Genomic DNA, 11,373 nt, shown 5'->3' with positions numbered 1-11,373 from the left:
GCCGCCGAGGAGCCCAGCTGGGGCTCCTGGAGGTGACCGAAGACCGTGGGTGGAGAGGAGATCCTCCTCAGCGGGCTGCGGGTTTTACCCCTGCCCCTGTCAGCCCTGTCGATCCTGGAGCGAGGCACAAACTCCCACCCCTGCGAGGGTACGTATCCCCCGCCTGCACCGCCCGCGCCGTGCAGCCCCGCGCCGTTAATAAACGCACTCCACATCTCGTAGACAAAAACGCTCAAGTTAACTGGAGGGAGGAAAAAAGGTCCCCAAAGTTATGTTCCATAGGCAGCCATTCCTGTTCAAAAAAGTTGGACCAAGTCCAGTTAACTTTATGAACTCAAAGTGTTTGTTTTTTTTCGGTTATCCGAACCCGGCCACGTCCCGCTCCGGCCACCCGGCAGCAGCACCCAGGGGAGCCGTCACACTAACCGCCGCGCCGACAGAGGCGACAGAACCGGACCCCTTCCTCTCCTCCATATCTTCCCAGCAACCCAGTTAATGCGTCATCTTTGGCGCCAGAGTCCCCTTGTCTTTTAAAGCTTCCCTCTCCGCTGTCCACCTGCGCTGGTTTTCTGTCGCATGTCTGTCATGCCGAGCTCCCGGGACGAATCTCCTCCCGCCTTCCGCGCTTCGGCTCGGGGGCGACAACCCAGAGAGCAGGCTGGGAGCGTCTGACACCCAGTAAACACTCCCGAAGAAGGTCCCAAAAATATCACGAGCAGCGGGAGTATTTTTACCCCCCTCTGTAACCAGGAGTGCTATTTTCCTAAAAGCTGGACGACGCCTACAGCGCGGGAGGAAGCTGCGGAGGAAGACCCGTTAATCAACGCTCGTCTAATTTACGTCGCCACCTTGCGCTGTCGCCATGGCAACGAACCCGTTTACGCACCGCGTCGCGGCAAGCTAAGTAGTTAACTGCGAACTACAACTGTGTTTTTTATAGAGACAACAAATTAGTTATTACGAGCCAAAAGCAGAGAGAGTCACACTTAATATCCACACTTTTCGTGAAGCGAGACCCGGGTGTCTTAGGTTTTTATAAACAAAACTATTATTTGTTGTTGTCCTTAGGACTACTACCATCTTCATATGGGGGTGACTATCACGAGGTAGGCGGAGAGGGTGGGTTTTCATTTAGTTTTATAGCAGATACATCTATTTATCTCCCCAATCGCAACAAGCTATGGAACACGACCCTGAAAACTGTAATTAGTTGATTTTCCTCGCCAAACAAGCCCGCTTATGTAACCTAAGTGCAGCCACTTAGCTGCCCAGTAGCTACTCTGTGTCTAATATTTCATGAAACTGCGAAGCGTCCACTCTTACCGTGTCCTCTGTGATCCTGGGAGCTGCAGTGAGTGTCCACGCCCGGAGTTAGCCACAATAAAGCTCCCACATTTCAGCCCGGACCATGGCTGCACTGGAATGCAGCTGCATAGTTAAAAACAACTGCTGAGCGACAGCCTACAGCTGAAATGATGCTTTCATTAACTGGAATAAAATTCCCCTTTCCCCCTGCCTCCCTCCCTTCCTCCCTGCCCGTCTCTCCTCCTCTTCCTCCAGCAGCTGGCCCTGATACAGCGAACGTGACGTGAAACATCCCACCGGTGATGAAAGAAAAGAAGTGGACCCGGTTTCCACCCCCGCCGTCCCGGTGGTCAGTCAGAACTCTCATCTGCACATTTTTCTCCTGATTCTGCAGACCCCACCCAGAGCCATTTTTACACTGCCTGACTGTTGCACAACCTTCCACAGCCCAAGTGTTGGTAATATGTTTCTTTATCAAAGCTGAGCACAGAACCAGCCTCTGCTGAAATACTTCTCACACAAGGAGGAAACAGAAACTCTGACTAACTAAAGAAATTGCATTTTTCTGAAAAAAAAAAAAATGCAGTGCGAGTGCTTCATCTGAAATTTGCTGAAGACTGAATCCTTAACTAAATTGTTAAAGTTAAAACAGGCAAAACAGCAGCCAAAAGCTGAAATTACCATGTGCAAAGGCAAACAGCTAAAATCAGCAAAAAAATCAGCGTGACTAAAATGAGCAGGACCATAGATAAAAGCTGCAATTAGCAAAAACTATAACTGAACTGTTGACGTTAAAACAGGCAGAACTGTAGCTAAAATCAGCAACGCATGTAATAGGCAGAATCAGCAAATCCATAGCTAAAGTGATCCTTAAGCAAAACGTAGCAAACTATAATTAAAAGTAGCAAAACAGTAGCTGAAAGTTAAAGTTAAGAAGACAGAAGCTCAAAGCTAAAATTAACCAGACAGTAGCTAAAAGGAGAATAACAAGACATAAACAAAGCGAGTGTACTGAAGTATTAAAATAAGCAAAAATGTGACTAAAATGAGCTAAACCATATTTATAATTAGCAAAATCAAAACTAAATTGTTAAAGTTTAAATGAACAGAACAGAACCTAAAATCATCAAAATGGTAGCTAAAAGCTAAAACCAGCAATAGGGTAGCAAAAAGCTAAAATGAGCAAAACAGTAGCATAAAGTTAAAATTATCAAAAACCTGACTAAAATGATCAAAATCATAGCTGAATTGTTTTAGTTAAAACAGACAGAACTGTAGCAAAAATGAACAAAACGGTAGCTATAAGGTAAAATTACCAATACATTTTATAAGTATAACCAGCCAAAACCAAAGCTAAAGTCTACTGTAAGCAAAGCAAGTGCTAAGAACTAAATTTAGCAAAGTATAATTAAAATTAGCAAAACAGTAGCTGAAAGCTAAAGTTAACCAGACAGTAGCTAAAAGGAGTTGAACAAGACAAAAACAGAGTGAGTAAGATGAAGTAGATTTCAAAGAACAATGTTTTTGAACGAGCTAAACAGGTCTGAATGTATTACTGTGGTGATTTTTTTTGTAAATAAAGTTAAATTATTCAAAAAGTGTAGAAGTCATATCACACTATAAAACATACAGCAGAAACTGAAAACAATAGCGTGAATGCTGACTTCATATATTCATAAAATAAAAAGACATGAGTTGACAAGATTCAAACCAAAATGTTACGCAAAGCAATCAACTTTAAATATAACAAAAATAAAAACGCGCAGTTAAAACATGCAACTACAAAGATGCACAATGACAGCAAAGTAATGATGAGTCACAGAATGTGACACAAAGCAAGGTAATAACTACAAATAAGCCACTAAGTGCTCATCAGAAGAGATAAAAGTAGACATATAACTTGTAAAATGGAACGAAAACAGCAGGAAATTATGTAAACCCACTTCATACTTAACACAAAATAACCAACATGAGACATAAAATGACCAAATATTCGAGGTGCAAGACGATCACAAGAGATCCACAATTCAAAATGTCAGTGAAATAAATGGACAAAGACAGCAGCCCCTTTTCAGCCACTGTTTTCATACTCTCATCTTGACCCTTCTGTTTGCCCAGTGGCCGTAACATGATTTGTTAGTTTTATGTCGCAACTCAGTGACTCAGCACTTCCCAGAAGCCTTTTGAAGGTTTAATATCAGGCGTTATTTGAGTGTCAGAGTTATTATGAACTGCTGAAACAACACAAACAGCAGCATTTGCATCGCACCTCTCAAGCTTTGTTTATTGACACATATTCTCATTAAATGTTGTACCCTTTAAACTTCTAGTTTCATAGCTCTTTTTAAAAATCTTAACCTGAAAACGAAGTGTGTATAGACAAAAAGATTTGAACTAGGAAAACTCAGAACTAATGGTGGATGACACGGTTACAGTTTCTTCATGATCTTTTGTTACTTTGGAAGCACTTGGTTTGGTTTTCTTTGAATTATTGTAAGTTTTAGTATTTTGGTTATGTAGTTATGCTCTTGGTTATTATTCAACTGCCTTCATTTTCATTATATGATACCCTACATAGTTTTCTTTCCAGCTTCTCACAGACCACTTGTCTCCCATTAGTAATCAGCACATCTATTGATAATAATCACCTCTCCTCACAGTATGTTTACTCGTAGTTTGTTTTCCATCAGATCATCTGCTTCCATTCATGTGTCTAGCCATTTTCTTCATCTTTTGTTATCAAAAAGTCATGCTGAGAGCCTGACCCTGCCTCCTTTGGGCCTGCAGTCTTCTCATCTCACTTTATGACAGGCTCAAGTTTTTTTCAATGCATTATTAAAATTAAGCAATTCCACATCAATCAACCTTAGTCCCTGTAAGCCTGAAAAGGTGTCTAAGTAAGGGTGCGGGAGCGTTATGAATGTAAACAGCTTTAAAAGCTGCAACACTTTCAGCATTGGATTTACAAAGAGTCTCATTGCTCGTGTCCGGAGCTCTGAATGAACACTTACCTACCAGCCCACCGTCGCATCCGATAAATGTTGAAAGCCTCCCAGCAGATGAATGGTTCGAGTCAGACTCGGAAAGTGAATTAGTCTTGTACCTTGAGTGACCTTGTGCAATGTGTTCAACATAACAAAAACTGAAATGAATGAATATGTTAAAAAGAAAAAAAAACCTGAAAATGAGGATAAAAACGTGAATAATGTGAACCTGAGCATTACAGAACAAAGAAGAGGGTAAAAAGAAACACAAGTTTAAAAATGGTGGCATATGAGAGCGAGGAAAACAGAACTAGGATGAGAATAAGCAAAATAATAGGCTGGAACATCTTGATGGGTCGTGAATGGATGCAGGGGGGGATGAAGAACAGAACGACAGGAAGTTAGGATGAGAAAACTGCATTTTATCAACACAAAAATGAGACTTTCTACGTGGTTGCATTAGCTTACAGACAGCGGCTCCTCTCCCTGTTTATCCTCCTGCTTGGGGACGTCCAGCCGGTCTATGAAGCTCTGCAGCTCCTTCCTGAAGGCCTTCATCTGAGCGTTGATACGATACAGCAGCTCGTGCTCTCTGATCCTGAGGAGCAGAAGTAGAAACTGGACTCTAAAAGAAATCTTTCCCTCTTGCATGACCGTGATGATTTGTTGAGCTTTATCACCTGCCGCCTTCTTCGTCCTCGTCCAGCCGGGCGAACAGCTCCCCATTGGTGACGTAAACTCGTGCCTCTGTGATGATAGTGCTGGTGTCAGCGATAAGCCTGTCGATGGTCCGGCCCAGCCTCTCCGCCTCAATGCGGATGTCTATCATCTGCTGCCGGTCCCTCAGGCTTCTGGATAAAAAACGACTATCGACGGGCGAGTAAAGGGAGCGAGTCGGGGTGAGGCAGCGGATGTTCCTCACCTCGTCCGAGTCACTCTCGCCACCAATGGGGCCCTCGCGCTTGCGATGGGGTGGGAGGAGGCGGGGGGAGGCGGCCGAGGGCGTGTCGTCGTCCCGTCCCCCGTCGCTCTCTGCGTCACTGTCCCGAGGGCTGCCGCGGATGCCCAGGTGGGAGGCCAGGTCGTAGCGCTGCATGTTGGAGAGCAGCACGCGGTTCTCGTACTGGAGCTGCATGACTTTGCCGCTCAGTTCGTTGATTTGCAGGCGTGCCGCTTTCAGCTCCTCCTGGAGGGCCTCCACTTTAGCAGGATCACCTCCACCTGAGGGTTGGGGAAAAGAGGGTTGAATTTCTGAGGAGTTCTGGCGGTTCTGTGGGATGCATTTATTTACCCGATGCACCAATGAGTGAAATAAAAACCGACCTCCTCCATGTCTTGATCCAGCTTCATGGGAGCCAGCCTTGTATTTGAGTTTATTGAGCTCCGTTGTCACCTAAAGATGAAACAGAATTGTTGTATAAGACATTGTTGCTTAAATAGCAAAAGCTTTAAAAAAAAAGCTTAAGTTTTCCCTGATTTCACCAATACTGGCAGATGGAAAAGGTGAGATATACAGCTTATTGTTAAAAAAAGGAGTGAAGTGTAGCATAGGAAAATTTTAAAAGGTGTTTTTTTTTTATAAATTCTCTATTACAGTAATAAACAGTTTTGGTTACAGCTACAAAATGGTCAAGTAGACCTATCGCCAAACTCAGTAGAATTCATTCATTCACATAATTTACCTTTTTGTTTTCTTCTTCTACGTCTGCTAAATTTCTGCGGAGGAGTTCAGCCTCGTCCTCCACCAGCTGCAGCTGCTGCCTCAGCTCAGACAGGGCCTCCCCCTGCTCCCTGCTCTGCTGGCCTCCACTGCTTGAGCTATCCACTCCTGCTGCTGCCAGGCTACAAGAAAAGCACGTCTCAACTGGATATCCAATCCTCCAAATATGACACTTCTTCATAAATACCACTTGTTGCTGCTGGTCTAATTGTGTGAATGCTGATTCAGCGTTCACACAAGTGGTTTTCTGGTTTTTGTTTTTTTGCAATCTAACCTTCCAACCCAACTTCTGCATAAATTGCTCTCCTTAGCAATTCAAATATCAAATAGTTCAGTTCATTAAGTAGACGAGTGCTTTGACTTTTTGACTTTTATATGTTTCAAAATATTAAACTTTATGTTGTTGTTTTTTCTTATGCTACTTTTAGTTATTAAATTTTAACTACACTTTTGCTCATTTTAAATTTCAGCTGTTTTAATACTTAAGCTTCTAGCTATCTTTTTGATAATTTGAGTTAGCATTTTGCTAACTAAACCTTAGCTAGTGTTTTAGTACATATGACTTTAAGCTAGTGTTCAGCTTCTTTTAGCTTTGACAACTCAGCTGTAACTTCTTCAGCAATTCTCAGCAGTCCCTCAGAATTCCCCCTGAATGTCTGTAGTGGAAATGAACGTACCTGTCCTCCCTCATGTCATCCAGCTCAGCCTTCAGGCCCCTGTTCTCCACCTCCAGCTCCACGATCTTCCTCCCCAAGATGTTGGCCTCCTCCTCCACCAGCCGCAGACGGAGCTTCAGCTCAGACTCCCGGGTGGTAGGAGGCCCTCCAGCCTCACCTTTAGGCAGAGGGCTGTCCACGTCACCGTAGAAGGAACGGTACTTCTGCAGCTCCTGCTCCAAGCGATCCTTCTCCTTGTCGATCTTTGCCATCTTCTTCCTCATTAAGATGGCTTCCTCCTTGATGAAGGCTAGCTGGCACTTCAGATCCTCATTTTCCTCCTATTAATTATTGATGCGATTGTTATGATTTGCAAATACCTTTCCTTTCTTATGTAATCTCTAATGTGGTCATCTTGAGCTTGCTGCTTCATTACTTTTGCACATATTTATAATTACGTATGTTTTATTTTAATTTGAATGTTATGTCAGTTATGTCTACTAAACACATCAAGATTTATAGTCAAATATCTTAACCACTGACTTACCTCGACTGGCGTTTGTGGTATCTTTTTCTCTGGTTTCTGTCCTTCCTTACTTCCTTTTCTTTTTAGTGAGAGCTGCGTAAAACATAAACATCATCGTCATTCTCTACTCACTGTTTTTAAGGAAGTGATATCAACCAAATTTACTGCATGAAGCTCCAGGTTCAGTTACAGAAAAACAGCAAATTCTACTTACAGCTTACAGTATTTCTCTTGAGAACATTTAAAATCCAATAATGTTGCTCAGCAACAACAACCAAAAGAAAAAAAATTAGACTGACTTCAAGGCACAAATCTTTTGTTACTGTTGTGCGGTCAGAGTTTCTTCACTGACAGAAAATAGAAAACGTCTGTTTACAGCTTCAGATTCATTTACTTATTTCTTTTTAAAATTATTAATATTTAATGCTTTTGCTTGCTTGTGTATGTGTGTGCCTGTTTGTCTGTTGTGTTAGCGATGGAATATATTATGACAATAAATGTATTCAAGTGCTTAAATTTCCATGCAGTCTTGTGCATATTGTGATTGTTGTGGCTGTCCCCACAGCTGCAGAGACTGACATCATTTCTGCTCACTCAGTGCTGCTTTACTTTTCACATTTAAATGTCATCTGACACTACTTATTAGTTTCAGTCAAGCGTAAATATGCATTGCATCTGCCCGATAAAAATGGTGCAAAGTCTCTCACCTCCTTTGCTTTGTCAAGTTCATTTTGTAGGGCCTGTTTGGTGACCTCCACCTCTATCAGCTTCTGCCTCAGCTTCTCATTCTCCTCCTCAGTCTTTGTCCTCTTCTCCTCCACGTTCTCCAGCTCGTGGTGCAGGCGCACTGACACATCCTTGGCCACCTGACCGAGGGGCCGAGGGACAACAAAACGAAGACAGAGAAAGGGCAAACATTCAGTTTTCGGATCATTTATGCAAAGAAAATGAGCCCTACAGACCGATACTCACCTTCAGGTCTTGCTCCATACTCCTCAGTAGCTCTCCGTCCACCTGGCCGCTCTCAGTGAACCTGAGCCTCTTCCTCTCAGCTTTCTTTAGCCGGTACTGGAGGATCCGGCAGTTCTTGTTGGCTCTCTCCAGCTCTCTGCGCATGTCCTGCAGCTGACAGGCGTCCTCTTCATAGAAAGTGTCCCGCATCTCGTCCATCTCTGCCCGCATCTCCTCAATTTCAGTCTGGCCATAAAGAAAGTGCACCAGATAAGTATTGCCTACAGTTGATGGGGAGAGGCGATAATGTTTTTGCACCTGTCTCTTTGTGTATATGCACATGTATATGTGTGTGTGTGTGTGTGTGTGTGTGTATGTTTGTCTGTAGCATTAGCAACAAACTTTAATGAAACTTTCATGAAATAATCACTGGATGTACATGTATAACCTGATTGAAGATGGCCATCACAGCTAACCAAAACTGTCCAACAAATAATGACTATATCTCGGTCAGTTTGATAGATATTGAACTCAAATTTGATGTGGTAGTAGTTGAGAGTCATTCTCAACATACTCTGAGCTCCATCACATCTCGCGAGATCTCATAATATGGCACGAGATCATATCATTTATAAGGTTGGATCAAAACGCCTGGACCTCTGTTTCTTCTCAGCATAAGATTTTAGTTTAAATCTTTGGCATGGAAGTCGGCGGGCGATATGCACTCCACGAAGGAATGCTAGGCCTTTCATGAAATCAAGCATCTATACCTTGAGGAAAAACAGCCCTAAGCTTCCACAGCTGTGCTGCAGCCTGAGCGCAGACACAACAGGTGCGTCTCGTGCAGGTGATTATGGCGGACCACATGTTTTCAACTAGGATTTACCTTCAGGTCATCGTTTTCGTCCTCCAGCCTCTCGATCTCCTCCTGCAGCTTGTGGTCCGGGTGTGGAGCCCTCTGTGGACTGTCGGGCTCAGGGGACAGCTCCGGCTCGGACGCCGGTGGGGACGCGGACTTGGCCTGCATCTTGGTCCCTTTCTTCCCGAGGCTCTTATTCAGGTGGAACTGGATGAGCTCTGTCTGTAGGCATCCCTCCTTCCAGAAGCCGGGCCCGCAGCCCACCGTGCTTCTGGAGCTCTTTTTGCTGGCGGCGGCCTGCTGCTGCTGCTCCTCCTCCCTTCTCGGTTTTTTGCTCCTCAGTTTCGGGGATTTGGAGGCGCACGGCTGGTCGGAGACGACGCGGCTCGGGTCGGCTCTGGAGGGCGACGAGGAGGAGGCGTCCGCGGCGACGGGGCGCGGGGAGTCGTCCGGAGGCTGCGGGGCGGCCGCGGCCCTGCTCAGCGGCGGGCTTTCAGCACCAGCGGGCTGGACAGCAGCCGCGCCTCTGCCGCCCTGCCGCTCCCTGCCTGTGGAAACAGGAGAATGACCTCGGCTGCTTCTCCCTCCTCCTCCTCCTCCTCCTCCTGATGCTGGCTTAGTTTTAGCGGAACTGCTGCCCTTCTGAGCAGCTTTAGCTCCTGTTTCTTTGAGACCTGCCGGGGACGAGGATCGCTGCTGCTGCTGCTTGCGGCTGCCGCTATTGTCTGACTGCCGAGACGAGTCGGCTGAAGCTGGGTTCATCATGGTGTCAGAGGATCAGCTCATCCTCACAAACATCCATCCCTTTCGTCAGCAGGGAAGCAACAACAACAAGAAAAAAATAAAAATAAAAAAGTTCGCTCCACAGGTTGAAGATGTTGCCTATATAGGGGAAACAGAACATAGAAAAAGGGGAAGGTTTGTCTCGTGCATCTCACAAAGAAACACCCACAGGTTTGTGCTCCTGTCAGCAGGTGGGTGATGAGACCACCAGTAGTTATGCAGTCAGACATTCAGACCCCTTCCAGATCAGACGGGGATCTGTGTGAGACCAGCTGCAGCTCGGGTAATTAGACAAATGCACATTTACGTCACGTGCATCCACAGGGCGGACAGTAGGCGAGGAAGATGTAATGTCACTGACCCGAACAGGCAGACAGCCAATTAAGCAGACACACACACACACACACACAAACACACAACCCTGGTGATGCCCCCCAATCTGATCCCAGATCGGTTCTACACAAAGATCAGCCACATCAAGACTAGCAAGAGTAGGTTAGAGCTGCTTCCTGTCAGCCATCATCTTCATCATCGCCATATCTCACATACCGGATGACTCAGTACTCAAATGGATGGAAGATGAGACCATGAACAAAAAGATCTTTTTTAAAAAAAATCTATTTTACTCATTTTGTTGTTGTTTTGGCTTTGAAAAGAACAAGAATCAGACGTTTCCTTTTCTGTCACATAATCTTCCATTCAGTGACTGACTGAGTCTAAACATTGAAAGGAGAAACTATTTGCACAGTTCTCTAAATTACTACAGCATCTGAAGGCAGCAACAGTAAATCAGCCCACGTTCAGACGGACCACGGTCAGTGTTCGTCCTTCATACTGATTCATGCTGTCGAATTCAACTAAAACACGACTGTCCGAGGAAAAACATTTCCACTTGACATAATGGTCCAACAATTTTGTTTCCTACCTTTTTTTCCCCCCGTGTTTTTTTTGTCGGATGCTGAGAGATGTAGTGGTGATGTGGGGGCAGAGGAGATGCTGACTCGAAGCGCCTCCCGACAGTCAGCCAACCTGTTTCAATATTCATGACATTACATCATCGCTGGGAGGGTCCTGGACTGGAGCTGCACACAGGAGGACAGGAGCCGGTCCTGCTGTCCCTCCTGTCTGTCCCGGCCTGGACACCGATTGGACGGAAACACTCATTTGCTCCTACATCGCCCTGTGGGGATGTGTCCTGACCTTCAAGAATTTCAAAATTCACATAATTTGCTGAAAGTATAACTGCCTGCCTTTTTCTCTGGCTTTTATTATTCAAAGGTAAAATTAAAGTACAACTCTATCCCATATGTTATGCTTGTCAAACACACTGGCATCACATCTTGTGACTTTATCTAATAAGACATTAAAAGCTTTATTTAAACCACTTTAAAAAAAAGGTTATTTCTACAGTTTTTTATTTACTGAATTGTTTTTTGTTTTGTTTTTCATCTGCCTGAAGATCTTTAGGTTACTTTCAGTATTTTAAGGCAACTTATGCTAGTATGCAAAAGAGGTTTTGTGGAGAGGTCATAAACAATTAATGTCTTACCTGTTGTAGATAGTCTATAGCAGGGGTAGGCAATCCTGGT

At 44.5% G+C, this 11,373-nt stretch overlaps 1 protein-coding gene and 1 long non-coding RNA gene across 2 annotated transcripts in view; one reads left to right on the top strand and one right to left on the bottom strand.

Annotated features, from left to right (window-relative positions):
• Positions 1-10,841, bottom strand: part of LOC108232287 (protein SOGA3) — an 11,490-nt gene extending 649 nt beyond the window's left edge. Inside the window, exons 1-11 of the mRNA XM_017409960.3 lie at positions 10,710-10,841; positions 9,029-9,883; positions 8,164-8,388; positions 7,899-8,057; positions 7,213-7,284; positions 6,687-7,006; positions 5,972-6,131; positions 5,613-5,682; positions 4,970-5,510; positions 4,758-4,887; positions 4,317-4,636 (exon numbers count right to left, since the gene is read on the bottom strand). Coding sequence (XP_017265449.2) covers positions 4,526-4,636; positions 4,758-4,887; positions 4,970-5,510; positions 5,613-5,682; positions 5,972-6,131; positions 6,687-7,006; positions 7,213-7,284; positions 7,899-8,057; positions 8,164-8,388; positions 9,029-9,766 — 2,526 coding nt within the window. The 5' untranslated portion in view covers positions 9,767-9,883; positions 10,710-10,841 and the 3' untranslated portion in view covers positions 4,317-4,525. The remainder of the gene's footprint in view (positions 1-4,316; positions 4,637-4,757; positions 4,888-4,969; positions 5,511-5,612; positions 5,683-5,971; positions 6,132-6,686; positions 7,007-7,212; positions 7,285-7,898; positions 8,058-8,163; positions 8,389-9,028; positions 9,884-10,709) is intronic.
• LOC119617768 lies at positions 8-6,693 on the top strand. The gene is made up of 3 exons (XR_005234173.1): positions 8-148; positions 1,564-1,654; positions 6,022-6,693. It is a non-coding gene; the product is annotated as an uncharacterized LOC119617768 (long non-coding RNA).
• Positions 10,842-11,373: the final 532 nt, after the last annotated feature.

Source organism: Kryptolebias marmoratus, linkage group LG16, assembly GCF_001649575.2.
Source record: "Kryptolebias marmoratus isolate JLee-2015 linkage group LG16, ASM164957v2, whole genome shotgun sequence".
NCBI lineage: Eukaryota > Metazoa > Chordata > Actinopteri > Cyprinodontiformes > Rivulidae > Kryptolebias > Kryptolebias marmoratus.
Note: the sequence above shows the minus strand (reverse complement) of the source record. Positions and strands in the feature narration are given on the sequence as shown.